This window comes from Xiphophorus maculatus, chromosome 17 (genome assembly GCF_002775205.1).
Source record: "Xiphophorus maculatus strain JP 163 A chromosome 17, X_maculatus-5.0-male, whole genome shotgun sequence".
NCBI classification, from domain to species: Eukaryota; Metazoa; Chordata; class Actinopteri; order Cyprinodontiformes; family Poeciliidae; genus Xiphophorus; species Xiphophorus maculatus.
The window spans coordinates 20,173,606-20,195,379 of record NC_036459.1 but is presented as its reverse complement, the minus strand read 5'-3'; the positions used below and the strand labels follow the sequence as shown (position 1 = coordinate 20,195,379).

Sequence of the window (21,774 nt, the reverse complement as noted above, 5' to 3'; positions counted from 1 at the left end):
GCGGTAAGATTTGCAATCACAGTGATCTGATCCAAAGAACCAAATATTTTCATAAAGAGACACTGTCAGACATTATTATAATAATCTCTCATTTACTCTTAGCTAATGTTAACAAGAAATACGTTACTGATTGTAAAAAAAAAAAAAAAAAAGACAATACCTGACCGATGTTGTGGGAGCCAGTTTAAAGGGTCCGATTGTCCACTGAGCTTATACTCATACCCAACCACAGTATGTCAGTTTGCATTGAAGATACCCCCATGAAAAACGTCTCACTGGATCTTTTCTCTTCACCCAGGACTCCCTAACGAGTCATTTTGTCTTGGAAGTCGTTCCTTTAGTACGTTTTCAAGTTACAAGTTCTTTGTTTTTTATTTTTACTTATATTTTAATAATAAGGTCTCCTTGGATACTCCTTGGAGTTAGAGGGATCTATTCATTTAAAGATTTATGTCCCAACAGCAATATAAATGTAGAACTATTAATGTTCACGGGTTACAAAATCCAATCAAAAAAGGAAAGCTCATAGCTAAGATGAAGAGAGAACAGCAACTCATCATCATCTGGCAAGAAACCCATTTAACAAAAGAGAACCATGAAAAATAATTTAAAAAAATGGGGTTTAAATAGACATTTTATTCTTCCCATCCAAATGGACAAACTAGGGGTGTGGCAATACTAATTGCAAATAATGTGGACTTCCGGGTATCCAAACAGATTACAGACAAAGAAGGCCGTTTTGTTTTGGTGAGGGGAACACTAAACTCAAATGAAGTAACTTTACTCAATTTATATAGACTTTCAGGACATGATAAAACATTTATTGATCAAATATTTGATCTCATATTGGCAGAAACCTCTGGTGTTTTGATATGTAAAGGGGACTGGAATGCACAGCTGCATCCTTCCCTGGATTCCTCAAACCCTTTAAAAAAAATCAACTCTGCATCACTGTATATAAGAAAAATGTCTAAAAAGATTGGCTTAATTGATGTCTGGAGGGAATGTCATTCATTGGCTAAGGAGTTCACCTTTTTCTCTCTCTCATGCCATTTACTCAAGAATTGACTATTCTTTTCCTATTTACAGTAGAGTAGACAGATACAGGGTCCTGGACTGTATTATTGGAACAAGGGATGTGTCACTCTGGGGTATACTTGAAATTATATTTAGATGCTCATCCTAAGACAACATGGAGATTTAACACAGCTCTGTTAAACAATAATAAATTTGAGGAATTCATTAAACAATTTATGAAATATGTAGAATTTAATAATGGCACAGAAATGTCTCCAAGTACATTATGAGATGCAGCAATAGCAGTACTGCATGGGAAACTTATAACGTGGGCATTAAGGAAGAAGAAAGAAAAATCTGAGCAATTCAATGACCTGAGTAAACAGCTAAACAAATTAGAGCAGAAGCATATTGAAACCAAAGACCCTACTGTACTACAGCAGATTGCTGCGATAAAAGTGGAACTAAATACGAAGCTCAACGACAAGGTTATACTTAATCTCAAATATATTAAACAAACTTATTATGAAAATGGACCTTGAGCAAAAAAAATATTGGCCCGACAACTAAAACAACTACCAGACAGATCCATCTTTAAAATTAGAAAAAACATTCCCAACCAGATGTGTTTCACACCAGACAAAACACATAAGTCATTTGAAATATATTATAGGAAATTATATAGTCAACCCTAATTAACTGAGCTTCCCTCAGTAAATCAGTTTCTAGACTCTTTGGCTCTCCCTTCAATTGTCATGGAGCAAAATAAAAGGATATCTGCAGATATAACACCAGCAGAGGTCAATAGGTAAGGCACCAGGAGGAGACGGATTACCAGCTGAAAGGTATAAAAGTTTTGGGAAGTTTATGACACCTTTGCTGTTAAAATGTTTTAACCATGTGCTTAAAGGAGGTGAGACTCCACCATCCTGGAAGTAAGCAATAAGCTCCATTATACCAAAACCGGGAAAAGATAAAAGTGAGTGCAGCTCATACTGGCCCATTTCAGTCTTGAACATTGATTATAAAATATTCACTTCAATAATTGTCAGTACACTATAAAATATTATCCCTGAACTGATAGATACAGACAAGACAGGACTTATTAAAAATAGACGTACACAGGATAATGTGAGGCGAGCGTTACACCTATTCGACATTATGAGCAGAAATAATTTGAAATCTTTAGCAATCAGTTTTGATGCTGAAAAAGTCTTTGATTCTGTACAATGGGAATATTTATATCTGGTTCTATAATGTTTTGGCTTTACTAATACAATCATAAGTTGTTTGAAATCAATATACAATCTGCCAGTAGCCCGGATCAAAATAAATTGCGGCCTTTCAGGCACAATCCCTCTGGAACAAGGATGCCCACTTAGCCCAATTCTCTTTACACTTTTTATAGAGCCACTTGCTCAAAAAATTAGGGAAGATACAGAAATTAAGGGGATCCTATTTAAAGGAAGTGAATACAAATCATGTCTATACTCTGAAGATGTTCTGGTGATCCTATCTGACCCAGATGCCACTCTCCTAACCTCATGTCCTGCCTCCACCAATTTAGACTTCACTCAGGTTATAAATTAAATATTGAAAAAAACTCAGACCCTGTGCTTTAACTAGTCACCCCGGGAGTCTACAAGTAATCGGTTCAAATTTAAATGGAAAACAAAAACAATTAAATATTGTCAGGTTTGACACCTATTAAAGACAAATTGAACAAACACAGAAAAGACGAGAGTTAGATTCTTTTTGATCTCGCGAGGAGAACGGACAGAGATGTGTTCACAGTTACAAATCTCCAACCGCTCTGAAACACATTTGTCCGCTCTCTTTTTATTACTTTCAGAGTCCCTATCACAGAGAACACTGCAACTCTAAAGGGTGGGGACAAAACATTTCATTACTTAGTTGCAGTGCTAATGACAATCACTGACTAAACACATGTTATCTTGCATTAAGACACAGAGTAAAAACAGAACAAGTCGTACATCTTCAAGGCGACGGTTCTACAGCTATCTAACAGTTCAAAGGAAGAAGCCGTTAATATTACTAAAAATCTAAACAAAAAATGCAAAGCAAATTATGGCACTATGACTATTAAAGTAAAAAATGACTTTGACAGATGGGCTGTCTTGACGCTCGATTTATACAACCAAATAGAAATCCTAAAAATGATATTTTATTTTTTTTTACCTCAACTGTTATTCCTTTTTCAATATTTCAGTAGAAATTCCTACCAAGCAGTTTAATGAGTGGAACCAGACCAACTCCAGGTTTACATGGCAGAATAAGAAACCAAAGGTATGATATAAAACATTACAATTACCAAGAGATAAAGGAGGAATGTCACTTTTATGTTGGGAAAATTATTATAGAGCAGTACAACTGCAGTATACAGTTTACTGGTGTGAAGAGGGGATGACGCAAAAAGGAAAGAACTAGGATTCAGTCAAATTGACATCTCCCTACAAGCTCTGCTGGATCACCTCAAGACTACATATTCAGATGAGTTGTGTGTTTCTACAAAAGTTCCTCTTGCATCTGGCTCAGAGAGTTCTGTAACCCTCTTTTAGAGAGGACAACACGATTATTAAGATGGATTGAGCACGATAGAGATTTTGTGCCAGCACAACTTGACTTAAGATTCAAAGAATTGACCAGAAAAGGTATTACATGACACTACGTATCATGTAATACACGTAGTGTATTGCAGGAAAAATTTAATCTTGACAAACGAGACTTTGTCAGATATTTGCAGCTCAGACATCACTTTAATAAAGACATTAAAATATTGGAAAAAATTATCAGGACCTCATTAATATCTGTATTGACACCAATAAAGGTAAATCTTAGAAGAAGAGGTTGTCCAGAATATATGTGTGCTTAGAAGCCAATAAAAAACATCAACATTATATATGAAATATATACTGAAAGGGAGACAAAAATATACGTGTGCTTAGAAGCCAATAAAAAAACATCATCATTATATATTAAAAATATATTGGGAAGGGAGACAAAAATAATGCTGACAGAGGATGAGTGGATAAACATTTGTCAAATTAACTCCACCACCACCAGTAGCTCAGGACATTGGAGGGAATTTTTGTGGTAGAATATTGTCAGTTTTTTTTATAACCCCCAACAGAACATACTCTCAGACTGGCAAAGTTGAAACTGGGCATTGTTGGGGATAATGTAACAATGTGATGGCTGACCACTTTCATATTTTCTGGCGCTGCCCATTGATTTATTCCTATTGGTTAAAGGTAGTCAAAGAGATAAGGGTAATTCTTGATTTTGAAATTGAGCACAAATTTCAAACTATATATTTATGTAATTTACCAAATTAATTCAACTTTCAGGATAAAAACCTTTTGAATATACTACTGATAGAAGGGAAGAAATTAATAAGAAAATGGCTTAGTGGGAGCTCACCAACACTGAGAAATTGGTCAGCCACTGTAGAAGAAATATGTGAAATGGAAATGCTTACCTCCATAAAAACAAAATCCAAAAATATTGGTTAAAATGGTTAATACATAAGAATTCGAAAGTAAGTTGAATCTGTATCTATTCTTTATTCAGGGTGGTAAATCTGGATTGCTGCTGGACAGAATGACAGGACTTGGTAAATCTGGAAAGAAATTCCCACCAGTTTGACTCTTCGTGGAACTTCATGAACAATTGTATCCCGATACATTGTAACCTGTTTGTCAAAAATCTGTCTGTTTAGTTTTACCTTTTTGTGATGCATTGCTGTTTCCCTCCTTTGGTGACCTATCTGTTCTGAGTGCCGCTTGTATCCGCGATCTCGTTCTTTCGGTCATGACCCAAAGCTCATGACCATAGATGAGGGTGGGAACGTAGATCGACTGGTAAATCAAGATCTTCGCTTTTAGGCTCAGCTCGCTCTTCACCACGACGGACCGGTACAGCGCCCGCTTGATGACAGACGCTGCGCCAATCCGCCTGTCGACCTCCCGCTCCCTTCTTCCCCCATTCGTGAACAAGATCCCGAGATACTTGAACTCCTGCGCTTGGGGCAGGACACCCCCCCTGACCCGGAGAAGGCACTCTACCCTTTTCCGGCTCAAGACCATGGCCTCGGATTTGGAGGCACTGATCCTCATCCGCTTCCGGCCGCTTCACACTCGCCTGCGAACCGCTCCAGCGAGAGCTGCAGATCACGACTCGATGAAGCCAGAAGGACCACATCGTCTGCAAAAAGCAGAGATGAGATCCCAAGGCCACCAAATCGGATCCCTTCAACACCTTGGCTGTGCCTAGAAATTCTGTCCATGAAAGTGATGAACAGAATCGGTGACAAAGGGCAGCCCTGGCGGAGTCCAACTTTCACCGGAAACGAGCCCCACTTACTGCCGGCAATGCGGACCAGACTCTGACACCGGTCATAGAGGGACCTGACAGCCCGTATCAAAGGGCCCGATACCCCATACTCCTGGAGAACCCCCCACAGTGCTCCCCGAGGGATACAGTTGAACGCCTTCTCCAAGTCCACAAAACGCATGTAGACTGGTTGGGCAAACTCCCATGCACCCTCCAGGACCCTGCCGAGGGTGTAGAGCTGGTCCAGTGTTCCACGACCAGGACGAAAACCACACTGCTCTTCCTGAATCCGAGGTTCGACTATCTGACGGACCCTCCTCTCCAGGACCCCTGAGTAGACCTTGCCAGGGAGGCTTAAGAGTGTGACCCCTCTATAATTGGAGCACACCCTCCGGTCCCCCTTTTTGAACAGGGGGACCACCACCCCAGTCTGCCAATCAAGGGGAACTGCCCCTGATGTCCATGCAATATTGCAGAGTTGCGTCAGCCAACACAACCCTACAACATCCAGAGCCTTAAGGAACTCCGGGCGGATCTCATCCACCCCCGGGGCCTTGCCACCGAGGAGCTTTTTAACCACCTTGGCGACCTCGTCCCCAGAGATTGGAGAGCTCAACCCAGAGTCCCCAGGCTCAGCTTCCTCAATGGAAGGCATGTTGGTGGGATTGAGGAGGTCTTCGAAGTATTCTGCCCACCGGCCCACAACGTCCCGAGTAGAGGTCAGCAGCACATCATCCCCACTATAAACAGTGTTGGTGCCGTACTGCTTCCCCCCCCCTGAGACGCCGGATGGTGGACCGGAATCACCTCGAAGCTGTACGGAAGTCTTTCTCCATGGCCTCTCCAAACTCCTCCCACGTCCAAGTTTTTGCCTCAGCAACCACCCGAGCCGCATGCCGCTTCGCCCGCCGGTACCCATCAGCTGCTTCCGGAGTCCCACAGGAAAAAAAGGCCTGATAAGACTCCTTCTTCAGCCTGACAGCATCCCTCACCAAAGGTGTCCACCAACGGGTTCAAGGGTTGCCGCCGCGACAGGCACCGACAACCTTGCGGCCACAGCTCCGATCGGCCGCCTCGACAATGGAGGCACGGAACACGGTCCACTCAGACTCCATGTCCCCCACCTCCCACGGGACGTGTTCGAAGTTTTGCCAGAGATGGGAGTTAAAGTTCCGTCTCACAGGGGATTCTGCCAGACGTTCCCAGCAGACCCTCACAACACGTTTGGGCCTGCCAGGCCTGACCGGCTTCCTCCCCCACCACCGGAGCCAACTCACCACCAGGTAGTGGTCAGCGGACAGCTCTGCACCTCTCTTCACCCGAGTATCCAAGACATACGGCCGCAGATCCGATGACAAAGTCGATCATCGAACTGCGGCCTAGGGTGTCCTGGTGCCAAGCGCACATATAGTGCTGCTTGAAAGTTTGTGAACCACCTGAACATGGTTATTGTGTTTTCTAAAGAAGAATTATTATAATCGTGTGACATGAACATCCAAATCTCAAATTGTAAACAGACCTTCCAAATAAAGGAAACAAAGAAAAAATATAAATGTTTTCATTATTTATTCAACAAAAGTATTTTATCCGTCAAAAAACAGCAAATCTGCCAAATGCAAAAGTATGTGAACTCTTTCAGTTAGTACCTTGTGGCAGTAACCACAAATGAGTGTCTCACATCTGCTTTATGGGATTTTTGTCCACTCTTCCTTGCAGAACTCTGCCAGTTGAGTGAGGTTGGCACGACATCTGGCATGTACTGCGCGTTTCAGATCTTGCTACAGCATTTCTATAGGTAGGATTGAGATCTGGACTTTGACTGGGCCAATCCAGAGAGCGAATCTTCTTTCTCTTAAGCCATTCTTTGGTACCGTTGCTGGAATGCTTTGGGTCGTTGTCTTGTTGCATAATCCATTTCCGTCCCAGCTTCAACTCCCTGACTGATGGCAGGAGATTCTGGTCAAGAATTTGTTGATAATCCTGGGAATTGATGGTTCCCTGGATTATATGGAGTCGTCCAGGTCCGGAGGCAGAAAAGCAGGCCTAGACTTTCACATTTCCACCACCATGCTTCACTGTTGGGAGGACGTTCTTTTCTTTAAACGCAGTGTTTGCTTTTCTCCAAACATGACGCCTGTGATTATGGCCAAACAATTCAATTTTGGGCTCATCCGTCCAGAGAATGGACTTCCAGAAAGCCTGTGGTTTGTCCAAGTGCGCTCTGGCAAAGTTTAAACAGGCGGCTTTGTTCTTTCTTGAGAGCAGAAGCTTCCTACTAGCAACTCTCCCATGAAAGCCATGTCTATTGATATTTCGCCTGATTGTACTGTACATTGGCAATGTACTCTTGAAAAATGTAAATATATTGAACACAAAGTAATTTTTTTTCAGTCGCAGTGTGCTGTATTCGATCCTTCTGTAAACTGATAGCAGTTTACAGAAGGATCTTCTGTAAACACACTACAGTACTGACATTGTGCCAAGTGCAGTACAGTACTTCAAACCAGTACACTACAGTACCTGTACACTACAGTACTGGTTTGCAGTACTGTAGTGTGTAGTGAAGCATGTAATGTACAAAGTAGCAATGCAGAATAATAAAAGACACTGACAAATAAGTAAATGGTGTACTTCATTAGCAATTATAGTAAACCAAAAGTTTAATTGGAGCATACTGTGATCACACTACTAATATTTAGTATATATAATGCTTATATTTAAAAGACATTTTAAGTATATTTTAAATGTCTGTTGCTCACAAAAATTGTACATTTAAGATATACGAATCAAGCATGTTTATATTATATGAAATGTGTTATACTTAAAGTATACTAAGTATCAGAGGTGTGACCAAGTCACTGTGTTGCAAGTCTCAAGTAAGTCTCAAGTCTTTGTCCTCAAGTCCGAGTCAAGTCTCAAGTAAAGACAGGCAAAAGTCGAGTCAAGTCTCAAGTCAGGAACCTTTAATTTCAAGTCATTTCGAGTCGTTTTTATTTTATTTTTTTTATAATTTGCAATTATACATAAAATTCAAATAATAGACCATTTGTTCATTTTAAAATATGTATTTATCTCAAATGATAGAACATGTGTAGCTGAACACAAAGTATAAAAAACATTTTTAAATTGGACCACTTTATTGCCCAGTTCTGTTAAACTTGATATTCAATAAAAAAAGACGAAAATGCTGACATTTCCACAGCACAATACAAAGAACCATAACAGCAGTTTTTTCCTCTTTTATCTGACCTGTCAAAACAATATATTGTCAATATAATTTCTCAACGTAGATGTCTTCAAATACATCAACCATCCTTAGATGATACTAGACCCGGCTCATCATCATGATGGGACAGAGAGACTCTGTTCCCTGTGTTCAGGTCCAGAATCTGCTTTCTGTTCCGGAGCCCCGCTCACTATCCACCGGCTTCCTGAGCTAATACGGTGCACATTATTTGTGGAGGCATTTGAAGGACCGGATTTATGGTAAATCATCACCAATTTAACCCGGAGTACACATGCTAACACGAAGTTAGCTAAAGTCAACTATCTTACAGCAAAAGAAAAGTGCCACCTACCGATCTTTGTGAAGCTTCAAATGCCGGACAAAGTTGGACGTCGTGGCATCTCCATCCGATATTCTCTTCTTGCATGTTTTACAAGTTGCACTTCGTTTTTTAGTCGAAAGTTCATAACCTACGTAGCCAAAAAAAATTACTCGCGGAAGCATATTCGACCGGTTATTTCGTATTTCGTTCCCTGAGCTCTGTAGCTTTGCCGCGTTTTTTTAAACGTCCAAATCCTGTTAATTTGATTGGTTGTGCTGCAGCTACATACACATACATAAGGAGAGAGGAAAACCATAGTGACGGTCTGCGCATATTGATACGGAATGAGTGAAATTAATTAATGACGCCACTTTATAAATAATGTGTTTTAAATTTTAAGACTTTGAGTAAAAAATATCAAGTCTTTTCAAGTAAACAGTTTCAAGTCGAGTCAAGTCCCAAGTCAATGGCATGAAAGTCAAAGTCAAGTCCGAGTCTTTGAGCATTTTTTCAAGTCAAGTCTCAAGTCGTGATTTTAACGACTCGAGTCTGACTCGAGTCCAAGTCATGTGATTCGAGTCCTCACCTCTGCTAAGTATACTTTTGGTAGCTCCAAAAAAAAGCATGTGATAGTACACTTAGTACACTTTAAATTGTGATTTTCTGCAATGTAATCACAATAAAAATACATTAAGCACAAACTAGTTGTTCCAAAATACATTCTTCAAGTAAAATAACCCTTAACAAACTTGAAGTATATTGATGATTAGTCTGGCTTCAAGTATGCTCAAGTATGCTAAGATTTAATATACATAGCATATATTTTTCACAAGGGTTCACCTGATCTGCAGAATCTTAACAGCACATCTGTAGTCAAGTGCTGCCTCATTTAAACTCAGCTTCAACATCTGAAAGTGTGCAAGGTTCTCGCTCTTCATCTTCAGTAATTGGTGTAAACACGTATTAACTATAGGAATTCCTCTCTGCTTGTGTCCCACCTCAGACCTGCGACGAATGACAGCTGGTTTCATGGGCATGGCAGTGGCCATCATTCTGTTTGGCTGGATCATTGGCTTGCTCGGCTGTTGTTGGGATAGAGGTCTCATGCAATATGTGGCTGGCCTGCTCTTCCTCATGGGAGGTGAGTGTAGAACAAAGTGCTAGTTCAAGTTAACTGTTTCAGTCTCTAGCAAAAGTGGTACCAGGCCATTGTTTTAACTAGACTAAAACATATTGTCATTTTTTATTTGACTATTTCAATTCATGGTAAGTTGATAGTTGTGGTTAGCATTAGCCTGACAGAAGCAACTACTAAAGATTAAACTTAAGCTTGTTTACATGGACATAAATAATAGGAATTAGTAGCTGATCAGATTAAAAATGCAAACAGCCCAATTGGAATATTATGGTCTGATTCAGTTCCATCAGAATGAAGTTGTAATCCAAACAAGAGGGTTGTTTTATGCCAATTGATAATTGAACTATGATCAGATCATATCTTTCTGACTGTGGAAAACTGACATGTGTGAGCCATGTCAACATAACATGCTCACACATGAATAACTTTAAAAGCAATTAGCAACATCCTATAACTGTTTTTAAATGTGTTTAAATAGCATACCCCAAGATTAATGAGACAACCAATCTCAAGTGAGCAAATCAACGCTGTTAAATTTTATTGTCAAGTGGCAGATTTTTTTAGTGATTACTTACCATATTAGTCGCTAAATTTTAGTGATTAATTTTTAAAAATGCCTTGTTTCATTATTATATTACAAAACACTGCCACACCTCAAAGTTTTGTGTGCAACAAGATATGTTACCAGGGCAAATGTGTATTTTCAATAGAACTTTACTAACTTGAAAATTCTGCTGAAACGGCATCCAGTTTTCATTTTTTACTGGAAAATTTAAAGTTCTAGTTTATATTCTGTTTCCTAGGAGGGTTCACAAAGGCTGTCTGAGTTTATACTTCACTTCTGAGCAGAAGTGAAGTATAAACATAGTGACAGTGCCAACGCCCCAAGTGTTGTGTAGCAGTGTGTCCCATTTATAGCATGGGCAGCCAGTGGAAGCTTCACACACAGCATAACAGCTCAGCTTGGCAAGAGGCAGCTGCACACTCAGCTATGATCAATCTTGGATTAAGGCTGTGCCCCTAGAGTTTTATAATGAATTAGCAATTAAAAGCCAATTATGTTTCTTGGCAATAAAAACATAGAAAATATGCTTAGTCACTCTGCAAGAGCCAAATCACAGTTAAGCAACACACGGGACCACAGCCAGTCCAAATTTAATATCTGTTTCTTCATCTGCTTTAGCCAAGAGTCCAAATAAGAGCTGATAATTAAAATGATGTATCAACAAATATATGTCAACAACATTTTAATGTAGCATGCTAAATTCCATAGCATGTAATGTTATCTTGTCTCAACTTTTGTGCATCATTAAATCTACTTAACATTTATGCCACAAAAATCTATGGATAGAAACTTAGCCGACAAAGAGTTACGCAATTCTTCATGTACAGCTGGTTTATCTGCTATAAATGATCTATAAACTGTCATTCCAGGTCAATGAGCTGTAAATGTGTGGGTTTTTTCCAAACATATCATTTTGGTTTGATTGTTTACCTTTCTTTACTTTTTATTGTGTGGAACTATGGACATTTGCAGATAGGAGAAGATGAAGAGGAGGGTTGTGAAAAATAATAAGATCAGAAAAAGGAAACAAAAAATCATCAAGCTTTCCCTTTCCTGGCCTTTTTATTCGTTTTTATCCTCCTCTCCCTTCACTCCTTCTTCTATACTTTGAATCCTTTTTTCTAGTAGTCCAAATCCCATTTGGGAATGTGCTGAAAATCTGGCCAATCAGATCAATCAGTGCAATTACCGCCCCCTACTGAACTAAATGCCAATCTATGCCGACTTCAAATCAGACTGGCATGGCTGGTGTAGAACTGAAATTATCAGTTCTACCCCAATTGAATAGAATAGAATAGAACTGCACCACAGGGACTAATGCAAAGACGCCAAACACGGGTTTAAATTCAGGTCAGCCCAGGGCCAGGCCCTGCAATACAAAAGCACCTTAAGATGATCAAACTTGTCCTTTAAAAACTCAAAATGTGAGGAGACATTGATTGTTAATCAATAACTGTGCTAAACATCAACTTTTGTTCTACTTCTGTTGTTACAGGAACTTTCTGCATTATCTCCCTCTGTACCTGTGTTGCTGGCATTAACTTTGAGCTTTCCCGTTACCCGCGGTACCTGTACGGCCTTCCTGACGACATTGGCCATGGCTATGGATGGTCTATGTTTTGCGCCTGGGGAGGTCTTGGCCTTACCCTCATCGCTGGTTTCTTCTGCACCCTGGCTCCCTCTGTTCAGCCAATGCCCAGATCCACTTGTCCCAAAGCCCGGCAAGAGAACGGCACCGTCTGCTAAAGCTGGAAAAAGTGAACAGACCAGCTACATCAGTTGATTAAAAAAATAGACAAACTGTCATATCATGTCATCTGCCTACTTATCATTGATCAGTTCTGGGTTCAGAGTTTTTAAATTGAGTGTGTGTTTGAAATGGGTATCTTGATAATCTGCTATCCTGATCATACAATGAGAAACTCAAGATCTTAGAAGAAATATTAAAAAAATAATTCTGTCTTTTGTTATTGTGGGACAGATGTGGAAATTGACCTTGGATAGGAAAATATTCCAAGGATTTAAAAAGGATTCAAGGAGAAAGTAACAGACTGATGTGTGGAGCCTGTCACCTGAATTTGGGCTGTAACTGTAAAAATGGACAGTAACAATTTGACAAAGATGTGTTCTCTCTACTTGCCTGGTGTAATGCAGTTGGTTTCTTTAGAATTCTCACAGGAACCGGATTGAACCATTTCAGGGTTATCGGCTGAGTAAACTTTTCTGTGCACCATGCAAAGTTACATGTAACAAATGAGCAGGATTAAGATACAAACTCTGCTGTTGTTAATTATTGTCTGGAATATTCCAAAAAAGTAACAGGAATTTTCATATTGGATTGCTTTTATTCTGTACAGGTGCATTCCTTTGCCTACAATGATCTTACATGCCATTAAGCATTTTGAACATACAATTTTTACTTAATTTTTTATTGATTCCCTCAAATTGTGAACAAACAGCAGTTTACTGTCAGAGCAAATGTCTTCTGTGCTTTTTTTTCATGAGTATGTATGAGTATGAGCATGTTAGAAAGAAGGTGATTTTACAGTCTATACAAAAAAATATTTTTATTTAATAAAGTAGATACATAGATTGAGTATGTAAAAAATCTATTTCTTTTAGTCTGAGTTACTGATGAATCAATTTAAAAGGGAGCATATTCACATTAATATGTTGCTGCCCTCAGAAGGAGTGAAAAAGCATGTAGGTTTTTTTAACTCATGCTTTGATGTTGATTTCCTGGACAACTGTCCACAATTTCCTCTCTCTATTGTGTTCCATGTCACAAGAAAGCACAAATGTATCCAGCTGACGTATTCTAGACCCAGGAGATCAATGTCATGTATCAGTAAAATCTTTACTCACCTTAGTCACCATCAATGAATTACACAGATTTGTCTGTGGTCAGTGGTATAAACAATAGGACTGATGAGTGCTTGTTAAATGCAGCCACTGGTTTTATACGATATGTTGTCTTAGAAAGCACAAAGCAGCAGCCAGGCCTTACTGACACCAGTATTGTCAGTAAGGCCTTTTTTCCACTGGCATCTCTACAGTGTGGCTCGACTTGGCTCAACTCTACATGGTTTAAGTGGTTTTCCATTACAACAGTTCTAACAGTGAAACTATCATGGTTGGATGGTACCAGAGTTTGAAATGTAGTGTGGCATGATGTTGTACAAACTGCTGCAGGTGTTGAAGCCATGCATGGTATTGGGGTAGAAGCAGTGGAACTTGGAGTCCTTAATTTTGACTCTCTCTTAATTTGGAGAGTTACGGAACTCTCCCTTAATTTGGACTCTCCAAATTAAGGGAAGTGGAGACATACCTCTCATAGAAAGAGCTTCTGGAAACACAAAACATACATAATGTGTAACTGCAATATATGAAAGAGACTGTGAATAATCCAAGCAGAGCACACATTGATAGCAAGTTAGTATTGCCTTGATTCAAGACACAACACCATAAGTTTCAGAATATCCTTGTTCATTCAAAGTAAGCTCACCACTGAGGGACAAGTTGCATAGAAGAGTCTTTAAGTCACAAAACCATCATCCATTATGGAATACAGTAATGATATGCTTAAGTTCAATCAACTCTACCTGTTACTGGTTGGTGTCTGTAAATGGCGTCTGTTCCGTTGAACCACTCCGGTCGTTGTGGTCCTTGTTGGTCCAGTAATCACTTTACAGGGTTCTAATCATCTTGCTGTGCACTGGTACCTGTAGGCAGCCATCAACAGAGTCACACATATCGCTGCAAATCAACAAGACAGTGAAAAGTGATTTACATAATAAAAACATAACACAATAAATATACAAAAGAAAAGAAACATATTACATTACAATCAGTAACAGATAATCTTCTGATGCTGCCTTCTTAGCCTGAGTTGGTACATTTGGAACTCCTGCAAAGTGAATCATAAAAATGGGACAGGTATTACTTAACTGTTACTACTGGGAATACCTTTATAATCGAGTAAAGTTAAATTGAGCCATACTGAGTAGGTGCCAGTGGAAAAGGGCAATATGGGTAATCTCATATGTGCATTCCATGCGCTCCAGAAAGCAAATCTTGAAAACTGATCAATGTTTTGGAATAGTCAATATTTGAAACATATTTATCAAGTGTTGGATTACTTAAAATTCTATTTGGGAGTAGAGAAATTGGTGTAGTTCCCTGTTAAGGTTTTCATGTGTAATAAATAAATTTGGGTAAGCAATTTAAACACTTAAACTTCTATTGCCCCTCTGAGATTTCTTTAGTCACAGTTCCATGTGGCACATTACTAAGAAAATTTTCTTATAAGGCTAAGACTACCTGGGTTAATGTGAAAATCTTTTAGCCTAGAGGCTCTTGAGTTTACTTAAAAACAAACAACAACAAAAATGGGGCAAATCTGTCATGGGGTCAATGTAGGGAACATCAACAACTCTTTTCAGAAATGCCGTTTTTGGAAGTCGTGAAAATAATACAGATGCTTGATTTTTTTTTTCCCTTTAGCTTTTATTTTCCTAGTACAAAGTAAAAAATGTAAATCATGAATGACTGGTATTAAGTCAGATTTGACTTAATACCAGTCAAACTTGACTGGTATTAAGGAGGAAGCACCTAAGAGCATGGGCATCACAATATTTTAAGGAGCCATTCATTGTTGTGCTCGAGTCCTACAATAGACTAAGAAGAACACATCCCTTTTGATTTGGTTTGAGATATTCTATTCTATTCAACCTCACGCCTAAAGTATTTACATTCTACAGGTGCAATTTGACTTTTAGTTTACTTATGTAAACAGTAAGCAGAACAACACACTTCACAGATTAAATTGTACATTAAAAGTCCCATGTTCAGACATTAATATTTATAAGAACCTGCCATAACTATTTTTTTGCTATCATAGATGCCATCTATAAGGCCTCCCACTCAACATGTCATCAGAACTGATCTAAAAACAATAATAAAAAGAATCAGCTCTCTTAAAAAAAAAACAGCATTTACTGTTTGCATCCTGATCACTTGAACATTTGTGTCTTAACTTGTTGGATTGTTGTATCAATGTCTGTGTTCCCCAATCTTAGAAAGTATTTTTGTTTATTTTTAAGGATTCATTGAATAAAAGACCCAAGATTTAAAAATTTGAATGACTCATTACTAAAATCTACAAGGGTGGTTTAATTATAAGATGGCTTAAGAGCCATCTATTGAAAGACAAAATAAAAGTAGAAATTGTCTGATTGTGCATCAGTTCAGTCATGTTCTATATTAAAATAAAGTAGAATTGTATTTAGTTCACAGTACCAGTTGTCTTTGTGGGTTTACTGGGAAGAGATCTCACAGCAGAATGTTTCAGGAAGTACATGAAGTGTCATGATGTTGGTTGTTGAAGATGGACCCAAATGCAGAGAAACAAAGGCAGCGGCTGAGTTCTTTGTTGATTTAATGATGAATGGTTGAAATAATGATGTGCACTTACAAAAATACAAAATCCAAAGTTGCAACAAAAATGAATCCAAGAGAACATCAAATCTAGAGACACAAGGAGAAAACTTAGTGATTTCTTTAGAATCACTAAAGAAAGATCTCACAGACGACTGAGGTAAGTGAACATGAGGATCTGACAAGGAGTGGAAGTGAATGAGAGGCTAAAATACTGGGAGGTAGAGAGCTAGACAAAACCAGGGCTGATGAGCTTAATTGATTGCAGGTGAGAGTGATAAGCAGGAGCCAAGCTGAGGGCAGGGAGAAAATGGCACAGAGAAACTACAAGGATCTACAGGGGAACACAAAAAAGTGGTAGAAGTAACAAGTGAGCTAGGAATAAATCTATTACAGAGAGACACTAAGATAGGGACAGTAAAATGACCAGAAAGCAAAAAGAACATGAGAGGAAAACTGAGGAAACCCAAAATAGAAATAAGGCTGATCTAAAGATAAGAACTAAGGAACACAGAGCTAGAGTAACTAGAAGATCTAAACAAAGAAATAACCTAACTAGAATCACTAAAGAAAGACAGACAAAAAGACTAACTAAACCTAAAGTGGCAAAATAAGAAAACTAGAAACACTACTAGACTAGACTAGAAGGACTTAATAACTTAACTGGAACCACCATTGAAGGTATACCTAGGCTCAGACATGTAAGAATAACCAGTGTTGTATAAAGTACTGAAATCTCAGAGTGAACTAAAAGTATAGGTACCTCTTCAAAATATGACTTTGGTAAAAGTCCAAGTCACTGACTGAAATGTTACTTGAGTTAAAGTCTTAAAGTATCTGAAACTTCTTGTACTTAAGTATGGAAATTACTGTAAAAATGGATGTACTCAAGTAATGTAATGAAAAGTATAAGTAAAAAGTAAAACAAGGCAAATGCAGTTTGAATGACATTTTTTATATTTTGGTAAACTTGTCAAATACACTTAAAATAATGTACACAACCAAGTGCAGGCAAAATTAAACCTGCTAATAGATTGTTCCAGTTTTAAAGAGCAGCACATGTTAATGGTTTTGAACTTGCATGCCTTTCCTATGTTCGTTAAATTTAGTCTAAATTGCTATCGCTATGGCTTCTGTCCCCCCTTGAACAGAGGAGTCTAGGTAGCCTGCTACAGTCAACATTAGGCCTAAGCTAAATACACCACGTGTGGAACTGAAACAATGCCAAACAAAGTTCATTTATACAGGTAACGTTATGCTCAAGATTTCTCAATAGTGCCTAGTGACCAAGCTATAGTTACTGAAACAGGAGGATTATAACCATTTCATAAGAAGTTACCTCGATGTGTTTCTTCAAGTTGGATGGGGAGTTTTTGTAAGATAGAATTTCCACATCTTTGGGCAGGAATAACATAAACTGCATGCGGTACGACGAATCTTTAACACCCACGAAAGAGTATATTGTGTTTAAATAAGGCCATGGGCTCTCATCACCAGCTGGTGGTTCCCCTGGAGCTGTGTTGTGGTCTCCGTCTCCTCCTCCATGTGGCTGCTGCTGATTGTGAGACTTGCTTTGTGTTTAATGGGAGAAGCGAAACAGGTGTATTCTATTGGAGGTGACGAACAAGCCCAGGCAAGTAGGCTACCGAGTTTGTTGCAGTCAATCAGTAGGTGGGGTCAAAACACTTGCGTTTCTCTCTCTCTCTCTCTCGCTTTTTTGTAACGAGTAACTAAACCACACATTGAAAATGTATCGGAGTAAAAGTATGCAATTAAGTTTGGAAATATAGTGAAGTAAAAGTGAAAGTCATCAAAAATTTTCATACTCGAGGAAAGTATGAAGTACTCCAAAATATACTTAAGTAAAGTAGTGAAGTGTTTTTACTTCGTTACTATACAACACTGAGAATAACTGAACCTATGGTGATGAAATAAACATTACTAGTGAGGCTGAAATAAGGAATAACTAAAAGGATAAAATAATAATCTAACTATAACCACTAAAGAAAGCTCGACATGGACTTAGACATACAAGAATAACATAACCTAAGACAACTAAAGAATAAAGCTAACTAGAAACACTATGAAGGTTGAAAATAAGGAAAGCAATAACAATACTAATAACACTCAATACCTCAAATAATAAAATCAAAAGGACCGTGAAGGCCAAACCTAAAGAAAACTAAGACATAATGATAAATAAGGTCAAAACCAAGTCCAAAAACCCAGAGTCTTGACATGATGCAGTTTCAGTCTCATCCATAAGAAATAAAAACATGAGAACAAATTACAGCACACATTTGTTTGATTATTCCCTCCCCAATTCTGATATCTGCTACACATATTGGCTACCTGACAGATCCGTACATTCTTTGAGTATAAATGTCATAAACAATGGTGTCAACACGTTAGGAAAACGTTGCTCTAACCCACTGGTGGGCAACTCCAGGCCTGGAGGGCCGGTCTCCTGCAACTTTTAGATGTATCTCTACTTCAACACACCTGAGTCAAATAATGAGGTCATTAGCAGAACTATGGAGAACTTGACTGCATTTAGGAGGTGATTCAGCTATTGGATTCATGTGTATTGGACCAGGGAGACATCTAAGTTGCAGGACACCAGCCCTCGACGACCAAGATTGCCTACCCCTGCTCTAACCTGACCTCTTGTAACAAGTGATCTAGCATGTTACTATTTATAATCCACTAATCAAATTAAAGTTACTCCAAGTCACTGTGTTACTATATTTTCATTTTATTTAATAAAAACATATTTTTTTTCTCTTTTTCCTTGGAGAGTTATGTCTCATGTGTAACACCAGTGACACAAAAATGAACAGTAGAGGGACAAGAGAGATGCACATCTTCCAGCTGTTACGACTGGCTCAAGGTCATAACAAAAACAAAAGACCATGCAGGAGTTAAAGTTCAGAAAAAGGAGTATTTATTAACAAAAACAACAATGGATTGTGGATGTCAGTATCAGTGGTGTAATGCAAATGCTGGGATGTGTTGTATGAGCGCATATGGAAGTGTTGAGGTGCAAAAGGAGGGGAGCTGAGGCCGACAACAGCGCACCACAAGCGTCAAGAGCAGGCAGAGTGGACACCAAAGGAGACACAGAAGTGGAGACAGCCAGGCTTAAATACTCTGTGCTCCAAATCAACCGGACCAGCAACACCTGCAAAGGGGAAGAGCACAAACAGACAAAAGCACCTGCAACCCAGTCCACAAGGCCTAGGGCCGTAACACTAGCTGATGGATTTTTCATTGAGTAATCACTTAGACTTAGACTGACTTTATTGTCATTTTGCATGCACAGGGTGTATACAGAACGAAATTTCGTTGCATACGGCTCAGGACAATGTTTGGAGCTTCCAATGTTGTGAGGTTACTCCAGAATAAAATAAAATACAGTATAAAATATGAATATAAATATAAATATAAAATATAAAGTGCAGGAATGACAGTAAAATATAAGTTATTTAGCTCTGTACATGTGCAAGGTATAAAGTGGAGACCAGTTTTTGAGTGCACTCCAGTTAAGAGTTCAGCAGTCTGATGGCAAGTGGGAAAAAGCTGTTTCGGAACCTGGTGGACCTGCACCGCATGCTGCGGAACCTCTTTCCAGAGGGCAGCAGGGAGAACAGTCCATGGTGGGGGTGTGAGGGGTCACTGATGATGTTTCGGCCTCGGGACACGCAGCACTGGGATGAAATGTCCTGAATGGAGGGAAGGGGGGCCCCGATGATCCTCTCTGCTGTCCGCACCACTCTCCTCACGTTCTTCCAGTCGGAGGCGCTGCAGCCTCCACACCACACAGAGAGGCAGCTGGTCAGAATGCTCTCTATGGTGCTTCTGTAGAACATCTTGAGGATGGGCGGGGGCAGGTGTGCTCTTCTCATCCTCCGTAGGAAATACAAACGTTTCTGTGCCCTCTTGACCAGAGACGTGGTGTTCACAGTCCAGGTGAGGTCGTTAGTGATGTGCACCCCCAGGAATTTGGTGCTGCTGACCACCTCCAGAGCCGAGCTGTTGATGAGCAGTGGAGCATGGCTGGGCCGGTCCTTCCTGAAGTCGACGATCATCTCCTTTGTCTTGTCAACGTTCAGGACCAGGCTGTTGTCTCTGCACCAGTCCACCAGCTGCTCCACCTCCTCTCTGTAGTCCAGGTCGTTGTCGTCTCTGATGAGGCCCACCACCGTTGTGTCGTCCGCGAACTTCACGATGTGGTTGGTGGCGAACCTGGGGACGCAGTCGTGTGTCATCAGAGTGAACAGCAGAGGGCTCAGGACGCAGCCCTGAGAGGAGCCTGTGCTGAGGGTGATGACATCGGAGGTGTGTTGTCCGATCCGGACTGACTGAGGTCTGTCGGTGAGGAAGTCTAGCAGCCAGTTGCGCAGGGGGGTGCTGAAGCCCATGTGTCCCAGTTTTCCTGCCAGATGCTGTGGGATGATTGTGTTAAACGCTGAGCTGAAGTCCAGGAACAACATCCGCACATGAGTGTTCTCATGTGCGGCGATCTGTGGGGGTTAGCGTTTAGCTTAGCTGTTAGTCCACTTCGACAGCCGCGCTTCCGCTGCCGGTCGCACCGCCTTCGCTTTCTCCTCCTCCGGCTAGTGCTGCTAGGCGAGTCCGCTGCGCTGTGGGCCACTGGGTCTTGCCTCCGTAGCACTCCGAGGTCACGTAAACACTCCAGAGTAGTCGTATTTATGAGTCCGAAATCACTTGATGATCGTAATTCCAGCTCACTTTATCATTTGCCTCACAACAAGCAAGATAAATGCTCTGGTAGCACATACAAGCTAGCTACCAGACTCTGATATATTTCATTGCTCAAAATACATTTGATTATTGGACAGAAATGCATTTACATAAGTTGACTGGCAATTGACCTGGTTCTGCCTCTTTCTAAAGTATAAAACAGATAGTAAAATAGAACTCAGCAGTTTTACACTCAATACAGCAGTTTGACCAACAAACGTAAAGTCTAAAAAACTGTTTTGTTCATCTTGAACAACTCTCTACATCAATGCAACAGTTTGCCCTACAAAAATAAATAAAAGCGTCGTTGGGCGACCCTAGCTCAGCGCCGCTCTGGCCTATTGGCGACCGCGGGGGTTCCAGTACCGCCACCCGCTCGCCACTGCAGACGCTCTCGCGCAGTTCCCGCGCCCGTCCGCCAGGCGACACACGTCGATGCGTTCGGCAGCGCTCCCCGACGACATACAAAAAATCTGGTGCAGATCAGCAAAATAAATGAGTCTGGCTGCCCTCAGTCTAATAATGACTGAGAGGATTCTCAGTTTCTCTGTCTCCATGTTGTTAAGACACCGGATCGATGGTGAGGAGGAAGGGGCGGAATCTGCGCCTTCTGTCACATTATAGGCAAGAATATATTTTTTCCCAACATACACTTGTTTGGTACAAATCCACTCTCTCTCTCACTCTCAATACAAACTTAGGTCTGATGTTGAAGTTAAAAAAAACTGTTTCTATTTATTTTTTCTTAATTGTCTTCGCAATAGCGGCCAAAAAAAATAAAAATAAAAATAACATTTAAAAAAAACCTCCTCGCCCCTAAACACAGAAATAGTTCGGCTGAAGAGAAAACTTCCGACTTTAATTTTATCAGGTTGCCCCAGTGCTGGACTAAATGCCTAGTTCGCTACAGGCAACTTGAGTCAGTCCCACCGACAGATATAAATAATGTCAGT

At 40.0% G+C, this 21,774-nt stretch overlaps 1 protein-coding gene across 2 annotated transcripts in view; it reads left to right on the top strand.

The window, feature by feature from the left end:
• Positions 1–15,825, top strand: part of tmem178b (transmembrane protein 178B) — a 54,546-nt gene extending 38,721 nt beyond the window's left edge. For both annotated transcript variants that reach the window (XM_023350069.1, XM_023350068.1), the window contains exons 4-5: positions 9,922–10,059; positions 12,117–15,825. In XM_023350069.1, coding sequence (XP_023205837.1) covers positions 9,922–10,059; positions 12,117–12,367 — 389 coding nt within the window. In that variant the 3' untranslated portion in view covers positions 12,368–15,825. The remainder of the gene's footprint in view (positions 1–9,921; positions 10,060–12,116) is intronic.
• The last annotated feature ends 5,949 nt before the right edge of the window (positions 15,826–21,774 follow it).